General features: G+C 36.3%; 2 protein-coding genes across 5 annotated transcripts in view; one reads left to right on the top strand and one right to left on the bottom strand.

Annotated features, from left to right (window-relative positions):
- LOC135215381 (titin-like) overlaps positions 1-21,730 on the top strand; it is a 212,409-nt gene that overhangs the window by 33,236 nt on the left and 157,443 nt on the right. The gene's annotated exons all lie outside the window — the stretch shown is intronic.
- LOC135212797 (uncharacterized) lies at positions 1,360-6,253 on the bottom strand. 2 transcript variants are annotated; one of them, XM_064246572.1, is made up of 2 exons: positions 5,118-6,253; positions 1,360-2,475 (listed from the first exon to the last, which is right to left on the bottom strand). In XM_064246572.1, exon 1 carries the CDS (start codon positions 5,622-5,624, stop codon positions 5,121-5,123), a length of 504 nt encoding a protein of 167 aa, XP_064102642.1. In that variant the 5' UTR covers positions 5,625-6,253; the 3' UTR covers positions 1,360-2,475; positions 5,118-5,120. The 2 variants fall into 2 exon arrangements, with proteins under 2 accessions (XP_064102642.1, XP_064102649.1); XM_064246579.1 differs by having other exon boundaries at positions 5,158-6,253.

Here is a 21,730-nt window from a genome sequence, read left to right as displayed (position 1 = left end):
GCCGCTGTTTACCTAAGCATTAGTAGTTAGGATGGTTAGCGGTTAGGAACTTCCCGAACCAATCCCTCTAAAGGGTAGAAATATTATAGTTCATAGTCTATAGAATTCTCGACTACCAAGAGAGAAGTCTTAGGCTACTACTAGGTAAGGATGACACACATTTAATATAACCAGAGTACCTCTGTTGACCTAAGCAGTGAATTGTTTACCCAGTGGTTAGACGATTAGGCGACACAGGTAGCAGAAAAATCAGGATATAACAAGGGGACCCTGAACCGGTGTCGTAATGCTTCCTATAGGAATTAGTGTCTATGAAACATGTAATTCTATTCGGAGCAGTGTCTATGAAACTTAATTCTATACGTAACTCATCTGCGGAATATTTGTCCACACATCGGAATTACAGATTACGTTTAACGCTACCGTTATGGTGTTTTTTGAAGTTTGAAATTTTATTATTAATTGCTAGTTATATGATATTAATTTTTCAATTATGTATATACATGTGTATACGTTAGTTTATCTATATTTGGTGACTACAGGTAACTTAATTAATCTCCTTTTTCTAGAATTATCTCTAAATTTTACTTTACCTTTGCTGTCTCTGTCGTTTTTTCTGTTATATGCTGATAATTTTGGAACTATATAAAGTTATTCGAAACATATGCAACTTATTAGCATTATTGAAAGCTTTCTTTGCAACTTCATAATATTAGTTGAAGCTTAATAGCATCATATCTGCTTTATTGGAAGTTGCATTATAACTTTGTAATCTTACTGGAAACCTATATTGCAACTTAGCTGCTTTATGATTTTATGGTCATCCTGGAAGCTTGCTTTGCAACTTGATAGCCTTACTAAAAGCTTCATCTGTGGCTTATTAGCCCTATTGGAGAATTGCTTTGCAACTTAATAGGTTTATCGGAAGTTTTGATAGCCATTTTGGAGGTTTTCTTGCAATTTGTTAGTCTCATTGGAAGTTTTCTTTACAATTTGATAGCCCTATTGGAAGCTTACTGCATGACGAATTAGCCTTACTGGAAGCTTATTCTACTGTTTAATAGCCTTATTAAAAGTATTTTGTGACTTAATGACCTTATTAGAAGCTTACTTTGCAACTTTTATTGAAAACTTGTGCAGTTCAATAACCTTATTGTTAGCTTATTTTGCAACTTTTGTTGGAAGCTTACTTTGCAACCTAATAAGCTTGTTAGAAGTTACGTTACAGTTTAATCTCTTACCAGTCGTACTAGGTTATTAAGCTGTAATAGATGTAATGACGTATTGATAATCATGTAACAGTAGGTTTATTCCTCACAACAAATGGAAACACAAGTCTTTTTTGTAATTTTAATGGTATTACAAAGTAACTGACAACGTGATAAATAAATAAAAAATGTGAACGTTAAATATTTTTACTTAACTATTTTAAAATGGCACAGAATCACTGGTATTTATAACAGTCAGATACAAACAGTAGCATCTTGTAATGAAAATGTCGAACTTATTTTTAAATCTAGAGTAAAATGGCTTTTTCATACACGCGGTCAAGATATACTTCTTAAATGCAAAGCAACATGGGTTGTTCATGATTGTGTTCTAAAGATATACTTTTTTGACAAGCTAAGTGGCTTGTGCGTGTGCATTCATAAATTTAATTTTTAGCATTCTTACTCTCATAGGCACAGGCACTCTATTAGTTATTGCTTAAGAGTTCTTTGATGAGAAATGACTTCCTTGAAGTGAATGAAGTTATTGGTCCAGTAGTGTACAAATTCCCTTCGGGGCTTTTGTTAACCGGTTGCGTGTGAGTACTTATTTGTCGACGTCGCATTCTTCATTGCTTAAGACACTGGTAAACGAACCGTATCCAGATACTTACACGTTTAAACATTAAATGACAATAGTGGAGAAAAAATATACTGTAAGAGACAAAGCTAAACTCGGGGTATATTACGTACCTACACTTGATTTCGTGTTCATCTCACTCATCAGTTTGCATATATATCGAATCGTGTATGAGTCAGACTTACTTCAAAACGAAAATAATATTTAAGAGTCGTTGAAAAAGTTTGAACCGGTTTCAGAATATGGATAGGTGATGACGTTGGTTTTCCGGAGACTGGCGTTATGGATATAGCAGCAGGAATAATTCTAATGATATTTCGTTTATTTTCCTCGATATTAATTTTTGAGTTAGTCTTTTCCATTTCCTTCTGTTCAGTCATACGAGAGCATTGCACATAATTATCGTTCACTTTCTTCGTGTATCTTTCCTGTATTCACACCGGCACTTAAATGTTATCATCCTCGTATCTGATGGTCCCTTTTTCAAGGGGGGTTGTTAATAACTTGTTATCAAGGGGTTCAGTCTTGTTCATTGTCGGGATCTGTGATTTCACGCTCCCCCAGCATTCAATGTAACTGCTATCTCTTGAGTATTACTTTGGAGCGTCATTAGTTTTGTGCTCCTTCCTGAAACAAAAATAAAAGGATTAATTGTTTTCTTTTATAAGGATAGAACAGCTTTTTAACTTACGTTTATTTTCTTTTCTCTTTCTGATTGATTACGTTATTCTTGGTATACCTTAGTCTCTGAATGATCTTCGAAAATCGTTATTGACAATTATCTGCTACAAAATGGGAATAGGAACGTAACCTTACGTTACGCTTTGAAGTTAATAATTCATGTCCAAAATAAACTAAACGGTATGTTATTATATATTAGTAATTCTCTCTTTCCATTAACACTAGCAATCGTTATACACTTTTCTAATGTTAAGAATAATCTTCCTTTACTTCCATTTCCTTTTCTGTATTTTTTTTCTTAGGCTCAGGGCAAGAAAATGACACTTAGGTTACCCGTCCCACCCGCCCCTGAACTTGAAAAAATACTTTAGAGAAAGAGAAAATATCTTGAGGTTTGCGAAGTAAGGACAGTCCCATAGGAAAAAAATATCAGGCATGTGAAGACGATGTCCTGAAGACTTAAATATGGAAAAATGATAGTTGCACAAGTAACGAAGAAAGGACAGCGAAGGAAGAAGAATTTATTAGTGTTTATTCCCAATTTCAACTTATTCCGATCTAGCGTGCTGTTGAAAATGCAACCCTTATATCCTGATAATTATCTGAGGTCTGATCTTAGAAAAACATCTAATTTTGAGTGTTGTTTTATCATTTCATTCGCGAACTCTGTGACGGATACAGTCTTGACAGACCAGCTGTCCTCTGTCACTGTCCTAACTTCAACAAGCATCCCATCGTAGGGGGCCAGTGCTGTCAGTGCTCCTCATGCGCGTTACTTAAAGTTCTTTGCAGCGTGCCCTCGGCTCCTAGCTGCAACCCCTTTCGTTCCTTTTACTGTACCTCTTTTCATATTCTCTTTCTTCAGTCTTACTTCTCAACCTCACCTAACAATTAATTCTTAGTGCAACTGCGAGGTTTTCCTCCTATTACGCCTTACAATTCTTTTGCTGTCAATTTCTGTTTCAGCGCTGAATGACGTAATAGGATCCAGTGCTTGGCCTTAGGCCTAATTCTATATTCAGTTCAATTCAACATGCATGCGTGTGTCCTCGCTCGTAGCAGCCCTGGAAGTCCACTATCATTGCTCGTGCAAGATCGCTTTTAGAAACAAGGAAAATAAATGTCATGGGAAAGTCAGAGTCTCTGAAGTCTGTCTCAAAACGAAAAATAAATGTAATTCTAGAAACGTCATTGGCCCGGAATGTTATGTTTGAAAACAGGAAAAATAAATGTCATTCTGAAAACGTCAGTGGCTCTGAAGGTTATGTTTAAAATCGGGAAAAATAAATGTCATTCTGAAAACGTCAGTGGCTCTGAAGTCTATGTCTCAAAACGAAAAATAAATGTCATTCTGGTAACGTCATTGGCTCTGAAGGCTATGTTTCAAAACAGGAAAAATAAATATCATTCTGGAAACATCAGTGGCTCTGAAGGTTATGTTTGACAACAGGAAAGTGTTTGAAAGCAGGAAATATAAATGTCAATCTGGAAACGTTTGTGGTTCTGAAGTCTGTCTCAAAACGAAAAACAAATTTCTTTCTGGGAACGTCAGTGGCTCTGAAGTCCATGTTTCAAAACAATAAAAATAAAAATAATTTTGGAAATATTTGTCACTGGCTCTGAAGGCTATGTTTCAAAACAAGAAAAATAAATGTCATTCTGGAAATGTCAGTTGCTCTGAAGGCAATGTGACTGAAATATTCCTAGTTTTATTACGGAGGTTTTATTACATGGGTATAGCAACAAGACAAGAATTATAGATCAGTGCATGTCTTAGAGAAGTTAGAAGGCATGTCTAGGATTCATTGACTCATTCTATTGTGTGATCGCTACAAGGAGCAAACAAGAAAACATTAACTAGAGAAATGCTGGTAATGAGTAAGGGCGTCGTACTATGTTGATTAGTTAATTTTATAAGTGAAAAGATACCGGATACTTATAAAGAAGGCATAGGCATTTGTATGTTTATAACATGTATAATTAGCTGCACCTGTGTCTTGTACGCTTGAATCTTCTCATAAAAATTATGAAAGAATATATAGAAATATTTCTTGTATTTTCATTGTGGGATGCACTGAGATTTGTTCAGACACATCCCTTCTTGCCACAGAAGTTAATGATTTCAGTACAAATGTGAAGAGATTCAGGTACAACATTTACAGCTGCAACCAGATACAGTTATTGGCATCTGTGTAAAAGTATCACTCGTAATTCGTGTCATGGCATTTTGGTTTTTTCAGTGCTCAATAGTTATTCTCTAAAAGATGGTTAAGATTAGTGTAGAGACCCTGTTTGCATTTTTTTAATCTTTGGAATTGAGTTTACGTCTTGCTAATTCACTGAATTTGTTTAGCTACCTAATAGTTGTCATTATTAAGCATATGTAAGTTACTTGTATATTGATCAGTGAAGCAGCTTTATGTAGGTACTTTATATACTTAATGTAAGGAATGAATATAAGCGACAGTAAATAATGAAGCGTTTTAACTGAGAGTTTCTTTTTAATTAAATGACAGACAGTCCTTTCCTAGTGAAGCACAAGCGAAGAACACTGATTCGTATCGTATCCCCTGCACTGTAACACTCACTCGCTACCGCAACATATGTCTCTCATACTCATCCTCGTACTCGTCTTCATCGTCATCATCTTCATCATCATCGTCGTCGTATTCGTCATCGTCTTCCTCGCCGTAGGCGTCGTCCTCGTGGTCATCGTCGTGGGGTTTAACAACTTCCTGATGGTTCTTGAGCGCTACGACCTCGTTGTCGAGGTAGATGTTGCCCGCCCTGGACTTGATCTGTTCCAGGTTGGCGTCGATTGCTTGCCTGATCTTGCCCTTGCCGTCAGTGCCCGATCCGTGTCCCACGTGGTGGGGCCTTCCCACTCGGTGCTTCGCTCTATGATGGTGCCCCTTCGCGTTGTAGTGCTTGAAGGCGTAGAAGGCGCCGATAAAGAGCGAGGTGGCCAGGAAAATGACGAGGATTTTCTTGCAGGAGGGGACGCTGCTGGTGTTCACGTTGATGCGTTGCTTCGGTAGAAGTGTCATGATGCCCAAGGTTTTGGAATCTTTCTCCGGGTTATGTTTGAGGGCCATGTGGGGCGGGGGGGGGGGGGGGGGAGGTTTGGGGTGGGTGGGAGGCTATTTGATATTGGTACCAGTGTGCTGAAGGGTGATATTTGCTTGTCCGAGAAGCTAGAAGGCTATCCAAAGTCAGTAGCTTGTGTGAGGTCTTCCCGAAGGGAGTTTGGTCAGTAAAAGTTCTTAAGTAATTTCTGTAGAGTCAAAAGTATTAGTTTTTCAGGCGCATAAATATTTTTGACGGCAGTGGTTTCACTTCTTACAAATTAATTTATATAAAACAATAATCCTCTTGTTTTTAGTTAGGAATCAACACTGAATTTCATTAACTTTTTTAGTTCTTGTCTTTATATGATATTATCTTTTCCCTCACGCACTTGATACGCGCTCTCCGTGTGTCCCTTGTGCTTATTGGAAGCGAATAAACGATTTTAACTGATATTTCACATTTCTGACGTAAAACATAATCCAGGCCAAGAAAGATTTCTAGTAACGCGAAAGTCGTTTCTACAGATTTGGCCTCCACCCTTTTTTCAAACTTTATTACTGGGACTTTCGCTGCGAAATACACTCTAGTAGTTCTCACTCACCACAATGCGAGTCTTTATTCGTAGATAGTCAGGTTACCCGAATGTTGGATATACAGGTGTGCAGTCCCCATTGTGTCGGCAGAGCATCCTGTGGGTTGTCAGCACCACAGATGTATGCGTTGTTGCCACGTTTCCTGGAGACGTCAGCAATTGTTCATTCCGTATACATTATTCATTATTTACAGATTGCTTCCTTATTGATGATATAGTATTAAGCGGGTAATTGTGCATTGCAATCTGGACTACTTTTTGGGCCTTGGAATTAGTACCACAGATGTATGCGTTGTTGCCACGTTTCCTGGAGACGTCAGCAATTGTTCATTCCGTATATATTATTCATTATTTACAGATTGCTTCGTTATTGTTGATATTGTATTATGCGGGTAATTGTGCATTGCAATCTAGACTACTTTAGGTTTGAAATTCTATTTCCGCCGATCGCTGGGTGTGGTGTGTTTTGCCACTTACTGGAACATTTGCAGTTTTTATTGACTGCGTTTCGTGACCAGGTTGAATCGGTTTTGTCCGAGCGGGCATTTCACCTTAGTTGAATATTATCTGTGGTGTGATGCTTGTATTCGAGATAGCTTTTTACTCTCTCTCTCTCTCTCTCTCTCTCTCTCTCTCTCTCTCTCTCTCTCTCTCGTCAATTTAAAAAAGCGTAAGAAACTTTCTCTTGAATAGACATTTTTTATTAAATATTATCCCCTCTTCTGTTCATACAAGACTAATTTTTAATCGTTATTAGGACATACCTTTCTATACAAAGGAGAAAGTTTTTTTTTTTTGAAATGACAATATTACTTAAACTATCAGTTAAGTTAGTTTATTGCATTGCTCTTCCTGACTCCACCGACGCCCAAGAGATGTGTCGGTGCGAAGTTTAAGGCCGAGAATATATAACAGAAGTTGTTTACAGAAGGATGATATTGTTTACAAAATAATGTTTACATTAGGGGATGAACTCAGCTTAGTCAAGGTTATTATTCAGGTAAGGGAAGTTACCGGTTAAGGTCACTAGATGAGGATAAAGGTAAACGGATAAACAGGAAGCCGGTGTATAATTTAGAAGTGCATGGCATCTGGTGGAAGGAGATGATTTTGAGGTATTTTGATGATGTAGAAGAATATTAGTCATTCCAGTTGGCAAAAAAAGTGTTAGATGCGATAATTAAAAGAGAGAGAGATTTTGAGGTATTTTAGTTCTTCCAGTCGACAAAAAAAAGTAGATGCGATAATTAAGAGAGAGAGAGAGAGAGAGAGAGAGAGAGAGAGAGAGAGAGAGAGAGAGAGAGAGAGAGTTTATTTAATTTGAGGGATTTTGGTGATGTAGAAGAATTTTAGTCATTCCAATTGGCAAAAAACTGTTAGTCAGCTATAATTTAGAGAGAGAAATATTACAATCGGAGACCATACTTGTAGATAATTAAGAGGGAGACATCTGTCTTGTAATTACGAGTCTGAGGGCAAGGTGAAGCGTAAACTTAATGACGGGATTGGATGATGGAAAAAGTGAAAGGGAAATATGCACAAATATTATATCAAGGGAAATGGCGGCATGCGTAGATCATTTTATCACTGATAACAAGAATGTTAGTATTCACAGTCTACGGCTTACCAACATTCAGTCTCATGTTAGAGTTTAAATGATAAAAAAACGATATATGATTATTGTATGTTAACTGGCCAAACGTGTTTTTTTAAAAGCATTATTCATGAAAGAAACGTAACATATAATAAAAAATACACTGCTTATTGAACGTCTTTTCACCCGGGGGTATGAAATTGTGGTTTTCGTATATCAACAATTTCCTCGAGGATGAGGGAAGCTAAGTTTAAGTATAAACCTTTTATTGTAAATATCATTACTGGGTAAACAAACTCTTTAAAAGTTGTTCAGGAGCCAAAATGTGTGTCCTAAAGGAAGCCAGACCAACGATGTTATAAAATAAAACTTAATGTGTGAATTTTTTTATATGTAGCTTTTATTGTGAATTGTGGTTTATCCACAATAGGTTAAGTATGCGGCGACATTTTTCATTAGTTTTAAAGTAAGCACAGAAATGGAAGGGTTTGTAAGAAGGTCTAAATATGAAAATAATTAGTGTACTTTAGCCACTGTTCCTACCGACTATGCGGCGAATTAATTTTGTTGACAAACACATCGCGGCTAAGTGGCCCATAAACATAATTGATTGTCAGATACTCTGGCCCTTAGTGTTTCTGTTTTTGTAACTCGATTTAACTTTGTCTGGTCGGTCTTTTTTTCAGTCCTTTTAAGTATGCAAGTGGATTGGTGTCACCAGGTTTCGTCATGAATCTTTTATTTTTGATCTAGATGTTTTGCAAGTTCTGCCTGTGCTTGTATGATTCAGTTTGTTTTTTGCGTCTTTCATGTAGTTTTTTTTTTTTTTTTTAACCATAAGGCTCTCTTATATAAGTTTCTCTACTTAGGTTGGATATAAGTTTCTCTACTTAGGTTGGAAAAGCTGTGTATTTGACCTCTTTTCTCTCGAAGCCGGCAAAAGTATATGTGAATAGATATGATTATATAGTACATTAAGTGCTACATTACTAATATATTATATTATAATAATATATAATACTATAGTAATATATACTATCATATAATAATAATATATAAGTAATTATTATAATTATATATACTGATTATATATATTATATTTATATTTATTTATTATTATTATTATATACGTAGTATAGTATATATTATAATACATCTGTGTCTTGAGTTTACATCATGAAATGGTAAAAACGTGATGATTATACGAACAGAATTACAGCCAAGAAGGGAAAGTGAAACAATGAGATGCTAAGTACTTTCGCTTTATTATCAAGACCTAGTCAAGTCAGCTTATTGGTTCTCTTTCCCTTCGTGATTGTAACTGTGTATAGTGTATATAAGTATATATATATATATATATATATATATATATATATATATAAAACTTTTAAAGTTATTTATTTATATGTTTTTGTTTCCTTTTTTAAAATTAATACGTCGTCGATAACCTAGGTGTTTGACGCCAGTCTTAGTAGCTATAATCAATCAATCAATCAGCAACAGTGTATTTCAGTATATTTTGTACGGTAATCAACTCGACTGGATTTTTCGATCTTTTTATTTTCATTTAAGGTTTTTTACTAATGGTATGGGTGCTAGCATCGGGAATAAGTTAATGTAGTTTGAAGGGTATGGATCTCTCGTTTTATTTATGCCTAATACTGTTACGCAAAATATAGTGGCTAATAATCTTAATAGAGGTTAGTAAGCGATGTCGTTCGTGGCATTGAAGTTGGACGCCAGAGTTTGAAATTACTGGTCTCATACCATGTTCCTACTACATAAGCCTCCGGTATATTTTCATTTTAGAGAAGATTGCCTGGAGTGGTGGTTGTATGTTTCCTAAATACTGAAATTAATTTATAATGCATGTTAAGCAGTTTTCCAACGAATTTAATTTCATTATCGAATATCTGCAGTTACCTATCATACCTGAATCTGCAGTTAGTACGTGCTTCTCGTTTGGCGCATGCAGCATTAGGCTCCGTTTTTAATTGGTGCTTTAGTGTCTCACTGTCCTGTACAAGAAATCGTCCGTTGCTTTTACCAAAAAAACCACGAAAGCCTCTTTCTGGCGGTGGTTTTTTCGTTGATGTTAAGTCCAATAGAAGGACCAATAATGTTTACTTTCCAGTTTATCTACCATTTTCATCCGTATTTTGTCCGTATATTTTTGTTTTCACATTTTTGTTTTTACAAATGTTCTATTCCATAGTTGATGGTATTTTGTGTTTTATCCTGTATTTAGATTGAAATTATATTATGACCGTGATGTGTATCATAAATCTCGAGAATTTTCACTATGGTCGGACCAGCTGTGTAGTTCAAATGCTCACCGTTGCGTTGTTTGTATTATCCAAGAATTGATTCGACGGATATAATTTTCATTTTGTAAGTATAGTAAGGTCATTAACGGCTGCCAAAGTATTCAAACCTCATTAATTGTCCTATGAAGATGATCCTCTAATGTTTGTATTTCCAACGACGATTAAACACCCTCGTTTCGTGGTTATAGGCTATAAGCAATCCCCTCAACGGAAGCGAATGATTGACACGAGACAGAGGAAGTGCAAATGAAACTTTGTTTGAAAGCATACGAGCTTTACGTGGAAAATCTGAGGTGGCAGTTTCTGCTTAATCGGATCATGTTTAAATCCTGCGTTATACGGCAGGTGCAAGCACAGACTGGGTGCCAGAAAGACGGAGGTTCTGCGTTAATTTTTTATTGGAATTAAAGCAGTATGCTTGCATACACATAAATACATATTGATGTGTATTACTTAAGGAATTCTTAGCCTTTTTGTAGAGTATAAAGTTATGTTCAGTTGGCATGATGAAAACGGATATTTGTTTGTGTTCTTGTTTCTCAGCGTTATTCAGTCTCTGTTGCGGCCGTAATTTTGATATTAGAATGAAGCAATAGGTACGATAATAACAGATTGTTACGGGCTGCTGACTAGCAAGAGCCCGTGCCAGTGCAAGGCTGGCTTAATCTAACGACGATAATAACAAATCCATCCCGCAGAAGCGAGCGAGTTATGCTCATACCATGAGGAATAATGGCTGCCGGAGACATTCCTTCTTTCATAACATTAAGTTTTGTCTCAGGAAGTGGTGTACATATTCCATAAACAAATACATGTATTTGTATATGACTTTTTTCTGCTTTTCGCTTTTTCTACTATAATAGTGTTGATGATCTTGGTGGTAGGGAAGTCAGTTCGTAACGTCAAATTAATATTATCCACAGTTTATAAAGCTGTTTAATAAAAAAAATGCCGCAATCTCTTTAATTGGAAATAAGGAGGATGTCTATAGCGTGTTATTTTGTACTGGAAATAATAAGCCAGTTATTATTGCTAGTGTTACTTTTGGCAGAGGGTCAAATTAACAATTATACAGTTGTTAATCCTTAGAAGTTTTTTTGATGTTTTGAATATATGTATATATATATATATATATATATATATATATATTATGTATATGATATGTATTATATATATATATATATATATATATATATCATATATATATATATATATATATATATATATATATATATACTAGCTGGTTACTCGCCCTACGGGCGGGTCTCAGCTAAATTGGTCCGTGTAACCCAGAGCATATATATATATATATATATATATATATATATATATATATATATATATATATATATATATATATGTATGTATATATATATATAATATAAATATATGATAATATATATAATATCTCTCTCTCTCTCTCTCTCTCTCCTCTCTCTCTCTCTCTCTCTCTCTCTCGTTCCTTTCTCTTACTCTGTCTTTCTCTCTCCAACAATTAGTCCCTAACCCTCTTTCTTCTCAGTAATACCAACTCTGTCTGTCTGTCTGTCTGTCTGTCTTTTTTCCTCTTTCTTCTCCCTAACACCCGGTCTACTCTCTCTCATTTTCCCTCTCTCAACCCCTTCTAAAACCACCCTCTTTCTGTATACAAATGATAAGTCATATGTATACAGAAACTTGTAAAAGGAACAAAGCCTACGGGCATAGCCAGCCACGTTTCACGGGCAGAACCAGCTGTTTCACGGAATCCCTTCTCACCCTTCGGAGGGGTGGAAGTAGAAAATTTGGGAACCCGGCCTCCCGGGGGGTTTCCGGACTCCAAAAGATAGGTCTCGATTTTCCCGGGGTGGAAACCATCTCCGTTCCGATCTTAGTCCCGTCAGACATAGAGTCTGGTCAGACCGACGGCCCGAGCGCCCTATACCAATCATACATACATACAGACATACATACACACATTGCCATATATATATATATATATATATATATATATATATATATATATATATATATATATATATTATATATATATATCATCTCAGCGTCATTTAACTCATTAGTTTATTTTTATTTATGTAGCTAATTCTGGCCGTTCTGGGAAAGTAATGCACGAGGTTCATTCTGGTCATATTTGACTGGAAGCAATTTTGGCTGTAATTGACAAGGTCGTTAATTTAAACATATCTGGATATACCAATAGGATTATTTAATGAGGTAATTCTGGCCATCATTAGTAGGGTCGGTGATTGAAGCAATTCATTTCGTACTGGCAATGGTCCTTTACTAAATTAATTCTAATCATAATTAAGAGCCTTCTTAGGAAGGACTCTGGTGGCTGAAATTTCAAAGATACTTCATAGGAAGTATCTTCGAAATTTCAGCCAGTGTGATTTATTTAATAAATAAAAGTGTTGCATTCGGAAACATTGAATATCATCTCGCTGTTGGTATTCTTTACCACCTTCGTTTCATCAGCAAGAAAGTTGTTTGCGGTAAACAATGAAATGAAGACCTTCATGCGCTTTTAGAGTTTTCATAATTGCGCTTCATTTCAGTATATAAATGTAGCAACGGGATTCTTGGTGAGCCACGCGTTTAACCACACACATTGAATGATATCGTATTTCCATTATTTTTACATACGTATAATATCCATCATCCTATTTGGTCTTGAACATCATTGCTCAGCTGAAACGTTACTGTTTACATCTTCTTCCCGCCTCCCATGAAGCCTTGATTTTAATTACATATTCTGATTGACCTTGCCTCACCTACTGTTTTGTTCTGTCGTTATGGTTGTGTTGTCTATATGTATAATTCGCCTGAACTGCATTTGTCCATTGTCCATTCATCAGAATTCCAAGGCTAACATGATGTTATTTGTAGTACGTTGACAACACATTATGTTTTAGGGATAAAAGGTTGAGTGATTGGATATTTCCGGTTTTTGTAATCTTTGAGGATGTATTATTATTATTATTATTATTATTATAAGTAGTATAGTAGTAGTAGTAGTAGTAGTATAGTAGTAGAGTAGGAGGAATCAGAATTCCAATATTTGGTATGGAACAAACCAAAAAGACATTTATTTGCTTGCTAAGGTACTACTGAATACACTGCGTGTGTTTCAAAAAACAGAAAATACCACGTCATCCACTGTCACCGATCTTCACGTTTTGGGTTTTTTATTCGCTCTCATGTCATGGCTTTTACCGGTTCCTGCACCGGGCCAGCAGCAGCAGCAGCAGCAGCAGCAGCAGTAGTCCGAGAGTAAATGCTCGGAGGAAGAATTCTCTCTTGGCTCCTCGCCCAAGGCTTATATGCAACGACCTGTCGCGCCTAGCCAGGTAGATGTATACCCCCATCGCAGCTGGCTCAGCCCACGTGGTAAGGCAGGTCTCGGTACTAGCGGGGCCCGGCCCCGCGCGCGGTTCAACTTTCAGTTTGGTAAGACCCATACCATGCCGTCTGCCGCCGTGAGGAAATTTTTACCTTTGGGTAACCGTTTGACTCCTTACGTAGGTGTGTGCTTTATATACTTACTCAAAGTAGCTCGGGCGCTTGCTTCATCAGCTAGGCTTCCGAGCGAGGTTTGGGTGCTTTCTAAGCTACTGTTCACCTAAGGACTAGATCATGTACCTGTTTGTCGACTGTGGTGGGTTGCAACCAGGGTGGGCTAGTGGGGCCTAGCAATCTCATTCCAAAAAGAATTACAGAGGATGAGAAAGCTAATACCTTGTGCTACCCACTTCAATGTAGTGAAAAAACCATTAGCACAACGCATACACACACTATATGAGACAACTGACCACGTAAACTGACGGTGTGGAAGTTTTCTATATAAGGGGATCACTGTGTCAGCATTACAGAGATAGCTATTCTAAAGGCCAAACGGTGTCTCGTAACGTTTTTTTTTCTAGTCGGTTGTAAATGTTTTCACTCAGTTCCATTATACTTAACTTGAAGCAAAGCTAACATGATTTTGTTAACATGATACGTTGACAATACATTATGTTTTAGGGATAAAAGATTAAGTAATTGAATATTTCCGATTTTTGTAACCTTTGAGGATATATTATTATTATTATTATTATTATTATTATTATTATTATTATTATTATTATTATTATTCAGAATTCTAATATTTGGTGTGGAACAAACCAGAAAGATCATTAATTTGCTTACTAAGCTGCTAAAGAATACACTGCGTGTATCTCAAAAAACTAAAAATGAAGCTAAGAAAATCACAGATAGGAACAGATATATAAGTTGACTGACTAATATATATATATATATATATATATATATATATATATATATATATATATATATATATATATATATATACATATATATATATATATATATATATATATATATACATCGAGCTACAAATTTCCTTTAATATCTAATTCGCTTTACCTCGGAATTAATGTATTTTCATAAATGTTAACCGAAGGGGAATATATTGAAATATATTAATTACCAGGTAGAGCGAATTAGATATTAAAGGACATTTGTAGGTCGATGCGTGTATATGAGTCACGGTAATGCCATATGACTCATAATTATATATATATATATATATATATATATATATATATATTATGTGTGTGTGTGTGTGTATTTAAGTATATCTGGTCCATAAAGCGGAATGTGCTTACGCACTCAAAAGGAAGTACCGTCATCGCCCTCACACTAGACAGACCCTCATTCTTCAAGTACGGCCACTGTACCATATGCCTTACGAAATATCCGTCTCAACCATTTTTACGTGACATACCTGGCAACCTGTTCCGTCTCCACCAGACATCGTTCAAGAGTATCACTTGGGGACGTCCTTGATAGAGAGAGAGAGAGAGAGAGAGAGAGAGAGAGAGAGAGAGAGAGAGAGAGAGAGAGAGAGAGAGGTGGGCGCTGGTTGGGTGTGTGTGTGTGTGTGATAACTGTATGCAGAATAAGATGGCGGGGATTACTCGTGCTCTCTCATTCACCAGAGTTTTATTTTTGTGTCACTGCAAATTTAACTGTCTTTGCAAGTCAGGTGTAAGCGACTGCGAGTCACAATGCTCAGCCTTTCTTAGTGTTTACTTAAACGTGGGTGCGCTCCTTATGAACAGTATCAACTGAATGTGTACTTCTTTACACATTAAGGAACGACCCATCTGGTTTTACATTCAGTATAGAATGATACCTGTAGGAACCTCAGTAGCGAAATATTATTTTCTTTAGGTCCACTTTCGTAGGACTGATCTTCGAAGTTCATAATGAATTGATTTTCTATCATCTTGAAACCAGTGGTTTCAACAGTCATTTTCCCGGATTTCTACGAAGGTTGATTTTGGCTAATGTTTCCTGCATTTATAATATGGAGCTTTTATTGAAAGAGCAGTGCATATGGACAATTCGTTCTCAACAGTAAGGGTGTCTCTTATAAGGTGATTTGTCCATAGAAAAACCTAAGTAATACAAAGATATCGTACAAAAAAAAAAAAGGCGATTTATACACACGCATGTATATATGCATATACTGTATATGTGTTTATGTGTGTGTATGAGTGAGTGTGTGTGTGTGTGTGTGTGTCTGTGTGTGTGTGTTCTTCTTCATTATTAAGCAGTTTCCTTTACCGGTGATGTCATCTGACAGAGAAAAACTAGATAATACAACAGTATTGTAAAAAAAGGACGATATATGTACATATGTATTATAAGTATACATACCCATGTGTGTGTGTGTGTGGTAATGGGTGTGTGTTTGTTTGTTTGTTTGTGCTTATATGTGTGTAAATATAAGTTTAAATAAATCCGTGGGCTCGTAGGGCTTTGGTCACTGCCATATTCATATTACTGTATTGATAATTCAAAAAACCACAGAAGGAATTTATAACTTATTTTTTTAGAAATTCATCTTCCCATGTAGAAAAGGTGACACCACAAAGGTGAAGCCTTCCGGCTCTCAGGATGTCTGTAGAAATGAGATCGCTAACCCCATATCGGTCTCTTGACCCCAGCTTATCGCTGGTACTCATTCACACCCGTGCTTACTGATGGGAGTTAGGCTGAGATCCAACCTGAAGAATAGCAAATGCGAGGCTGGCTCTTTGCTACTGAGATACTGTACACACACACACACACACACATACATTATATAATATGTATATATATAACATAAAACCATTTGAGGCTACTTTCTTGAATCGTTTGAATAGATATTCAAGCGAATTCTTACTCTCTACGTCAACTACATGTCTTCAAAACAAAAGAACCACTTTTCTACTTTTTTTTTTTTTTTAACTAACGGCGCCGTTCATTTGGTTCCGTCTACTGTCTTAGAAGCTTATCTCTCGCTCCTTCTCTCTTTCTCTCTTTCTCTCACACCACTTGATCTCTATCCTAAATTCACGACGTTTTAATCCTCCCTCTCGTCTCCCCCTCCTTTACAACCTGCTCGTATTGTAAAGGAGAGAGAGAAAGAAAGAGGGAGGGAAGGGGGTACCAGAAATAGTGGCCGATATGTGTGAGGCTAAAGTCATCCGTATGGAGCGGTTCCAAGAGGCACTGGTAGCAGGTGCCAACGATAAAGATACACACACTCACACACAACTTTCTTTTGTGATTTGAGTTTCTTTGCTTTTCTGTTTAAGTTTTCTTTTTTTTATTCTTATTTGTGGGCAGGACGAATTATCGGTAACGTTGCCACGACGTTGGTTTTTTTTTTCTTTTTTTCTCCAGATGTTTTAGAGGGTGATTCACACGGCTGGCTGGGCGTTATGCATAGCAGCAGAATGACGTGGTAGCTTCAGTTTGGCGTTGTTTTAGGGAGTTTTGTTTTTACTTTGCATTAACGATTGCTTGAGTTAATTTCTTATCCATATTCTTATAATTATTCTTAATTCTTTTTCTTATTATCATTTTTAATTCTTCTTCTTCTTCTTCTTATCATTATTGATTTAGTTTATTAAATTGTTATTGCAGAATTCATTTCTTTTTTCTTACTGTTGAAAAAGAATTCTTCTTCTTCTTCTTCTTCTTCTTCTTCTTCTTCTTCTTCTTCTTCTTCTTTTCTTATTATTATTATTATTATTATTATTATTATTATTACTGATTTAGTTTATTAAATTGTTATTGCGGATTTCATTTCTTTATTCTTATGGATTTGGTTGTTGGTATGAATGTGGTCCGAGATGATGTAACAGTTGAACTTGTAATGTTTTTGCCTTATTCACATTTCAAGTTGTCAGGTATGAATTTGCACCTAGCGTGCATCGGTGTCTCCGAGATTTTGTGCGAGTGAATGACCTCGTGTACCTCTATGCCTTGTGTATTTGAGAATTTGTTTAATGAGAGCTTGGAAGCACGGATAAGCAGCTTGGGACCTCACTATTTTACCAGAATTGTTTCCACTTGGAACGGTACTGTACCCGAGTCTCAAAAAAAGACAGCTTATCTCTATATATGATGCAGCCTGTGTCAGTTATTGGCCACATCGCAGCAGATAAATGACTAGTGCATTTTGGAGTATGGACGCTATTTGCTTTGTTTCTTGTATTATTTCTTTATATTCCTTTCTTATCCAGAGTAGAAAGGTTGTTCTGAAGAGGAATTAAAAGAATGACATTAACTCTATTTAACCTTACGTTTTATTCTTTCAAGATGGTTTGTAATTAGGATAATTTGCCAGTGCCGTTTGATACACATCCCTTTTGATTTGTGAAAGAAAACTCTTCTACTCATCCGAGCTTTAAATCAAGCGAGTTCCAAACTTTCCTGAGCAGGTTATGCAAGATTCGACTCAAGCTTCAGAAATATGATGTGTAAAGTACGACAGTTTTTTTGATCGAGCCATAGCTGTCATGGGCCCCTTTGGCTATATTAATGAGAGGCAAGGGTGTCAGTGTACGATAACCTGTGAAATTCGATTTCGTCGCTCTCAAATTAAGGAGGTGTTCAGGCCGTTAATTTATCCTTCCAATTTATATGATTTGGTTTTCAGCCCCGGTTCATTAAGCAAGCTTCGAAAGGTGTTCGAATGACTTGATGGGATAAATGAAAGAAGTAACATAGTTTAATGCAGAATGACAGGTATGATTTATAAGTAAGGCATCACACTTTTTTTATTAAGTACTGGATAGCATCTGGCAGCCTATTGTTGCACCTATAAGTCACTATTTTTTTATATAGATGTGCAACTACAGTCACGAATATTCGTTAAAGTGATGACAAAGTTGCATGAAAATGCGTGACCTAGATTTTGTCACAAATATTGATGAGCTGCCAGTGAAAATGGCCAGATGCTGAAAGTTGCCAATAAATGTGATTGCGTGACGTCCCTTTTAAGGTTCTACCCAATTTGGTTGGACGTTGTGTTTATAAATGACACCTTCATAATTTCAAGATCATAATTATTGGTCTTCATTTCCTCAAGTTTACAATTGAATTCGCCCTCGACTTTATGGGAAGGGCTTTTGTTTCGTCGGCTATAATCTTGCTTATAGAAAAAGTCTAACTTGATTTAAGAAGGAAAGCCTTCAGTATCTCGAGCTTATATGAATAACCATTATTGTGTCGTTGGATATTTTTGGTGAAGACCGGAACCTGTACGATATATGACTCATAAAAGTATGAGAGAGAGAGAGAGAGAGAGAGAGAGAGAGAGAGGAGCGAGAGAGAGAGAGAGGAGAGGAGAGAGAGATGAGAAGAGAGGAGAAGAGAGGAGAGAATCTTTAATCACTGTGTCCTTAAATGCAATATATTTTTTGCAGTTCGTAAAACTATTGAAACGTCTTTCTTTTTGTCTAAAGATGACTACTGATAATTTTGTGGTGACTAGTATACTCTCGCTTTTATCTATCTATCTATCTATCTATCTATCTATCTATCTATCTATCTATCTATCTATCTATCTATCTATCTATCTATCTATCTATCTATCTATCTATCTATCTATCCTTTTGTTTCTGTAGTTTGTTTGGAGGAGAGATTTGGAGCCAAAAGGACTACTTTGGATACTTACGTTTTCAGTCCTTTTGTTAATAGCTACTTAATCTCCAGCAGGTGCGAAACAAACATTAGCTTATGGAGGATTACTTGTATTTACGCAGGATAAAAAGAAAATTTTGAGTGCCAGCACTCTACGTATTTTATTAATAGATCGAATAATGTTGCATTGTAAAAAGGGATGAGTGCCACTGCGATGTTACTATGTTATAATATGTTGTAATTTATTTCTCGGACCCCCTCCCCCTTTCTCTCTCTCTCTCTCTCTCTCTCTCTCTCTCTCTCTCTCTCTCTCTCTCTCTCTCTCTCTCTCTCTCTCTCTCACTGTATGGAAAGTGAACGGTCTCTTGGTTTACATTAGTTTTTGCTTAGTGTAGTGTAAATGAACAGATTGGTATTCAAACTTTGATTTTAAATATTCTTACAGTCACATCTGCCAAAGGTTACTAAACATTTTTAATATTCTTACTGTTACATCTGCTTAAGGTTACTAAACTGATTTTAAATATTCTTACCGTTACATCTGCTTATGGTTACTAAACTGAAACGATGTTTCATTAGTCAGTACACCTTTTGCCTTCAGAATGTGATGACTTTTGCCTCAAGGGTTATATCATGTAACAGGTGATCGAACATAGCCATCTCCTATTCCATCTTAGAAGACGAAAATATACAGATGTAATAGTTTTGGAATAAAACTGTTTTGCAATGAATACTCGAACAAAAGTCAACTGAGATTGAAGAAGGGTAAAAATAAAAGGGGAAATGTGTTTAATTCGGCATTTTTACGTAAAACTACGCCCACAGTCCCTACTCAATCTCGCTCAGAACAAGAGATATAAAGTACGCGTAAATGTATAGTACTTCGGAGAATCCTGACCAACAATGAAAAGCGATATGTTGATAACTGTGTCACTGATAAGATGTCTTGTTCCGGAATGATTAATGAAATTTTGTTCAATAACGTTTGCAGTTATGATATAGATTTAGGGAAAAGTTGTCATTTTTTTCATTATTTTTTTTTATCACAGGTTGACCGCGATAAAAATAGAAGTAAAATTATTTTACTGAACTGCAGCGTTGTTAGATCTTTGAAAACATCCCTGAACCCTAATAACTGCCCTTTACTCTACTTTTGTATTCATCTGTCTAGAATAAATTTCATATTATCAACTGCTATGTATCCTTGTTACTTCCAAAGAGTTTTGTAAGTGACCAATAATTCAGACAGTCGTCCAATGCCCGTGGCATCCTGCCCAGAGGCCGGTCACTAATGTCTATGAGCCTCAAGTAACAGCGACTCATGAGCAATATTGGCGTCAGATATTGCAGATGAACGATGAGATAGAATTAGCAGTTGCTGGCGCCAAAAAAAGAAGGAAAAAAAATCTGGACTAAGACGCAAAGTAGATGTCATTGAGTTCACTGAGATTCGAAGCCCCGTGGTCAGATTTGAATTTGTCAGGAGTTGAATGCTTGTTATTGCCTCCGACGAGGTTATGTTTTTTGTGCATTATTCTTGTTCGTTTACTGTTGGTTGGTAGGACACTGCAAAAATTGATGAGTGAATTTTTATTAAAATATTACCATAGGAGTCTCTTGACTGAATACTTGGATACAAGTGATTAAGAGTTAGAGAGAGAGAGAGAGAGAGAGAGAGAGAGAGAGAGAGAGATAATTTTGAGGAAGGGTGAACCGTGGCGTGCTTTGTCGTCTCCAAATGGTATTAAGAAACGTTGTACCAATTCTATTTTAAGTTGATTTTGAGATACATTTTGCGGAATAAAAGATTACATTAATGATTGGACGGCGAGACCCTAAAAAACCTGGAATACCTGAGAAAAATGGCAAGAAAATCGCGTCTAGGTACGAGAATGACGTAATAAAAGATCCATTTTATATTTAGGCGAGTTGTGCTTGGCATTGCGTATATTTTGTCAAGGGACCAAGTTTCCTGATTACCCTAGAAAGACTGTTTGCTGATGATTATACCTGAATGATTGTTAGTTTATCCCCTGATACAGAGGGAAACGAACAAAGACAACATTATTATCTAGGTCGTTTGCAAGACGGTGCATGTTGACTTGGAACTTGTAAAAGCAGAGGCACCCGTTGTCGTGAAGGTTGTGGGTGTTCACGATGAATGAAACTTAATATCCGGAAATTTGTAAGCAAAGAGTCCCACAAAAGTCGTAGTAAATCCCTCGTTGGCAACGCCCGTGGTCGTATTTTGGTTTCGCTTGTGTACCACGATAAGTCTCTCTCTCTCTCTCTCTCTCTCTCCTGCTGCTCTTGTGTTAAATTACTAAATTACTATTTCGTTTACATCACCTCGTTAACTTAAATTTTCTTGATTTATGATTTTCATTCTCAAGCAATGTGAAGTCATTTTTGCACATTTTCTTATTTCCTTTTCCCAGATTTTTCTCTTCAGCTGTTATGATTTATATCTGTAATCTCAGTTGTCTGTACATAATTTGGCGCTGACTCACTCCTCTCCCTGAAGTGCGTTTTCACACTTGTACTAAATAGGATTTAAGCATTATATTGGAATAATTGAGTGCAAGCCATTCTTTAGTTTAAGTCTTAATTTCTGTCTTTCCCTTTCTCTGTATAGGTAAT

This window comes from Macrobrachium nipponense, chromosome 19 (assembly GCF_015104395.2).
Source record: "Macrobrachium nipponense isolate FS-2020 chromosome 19, ASM1510439v2, whole genome shotgun sequence".
NCBI lineage: Eukaryota > Metazoa > Arthropoda > Malacostraca > Decapoda > Palaemonidae > Macrobrachium > Macrobrachium nipponense.
Note: the sequence above shows the minus strand (reverse complement) of the source record. Positions and strands in the feature narration are given on the sequence as shown.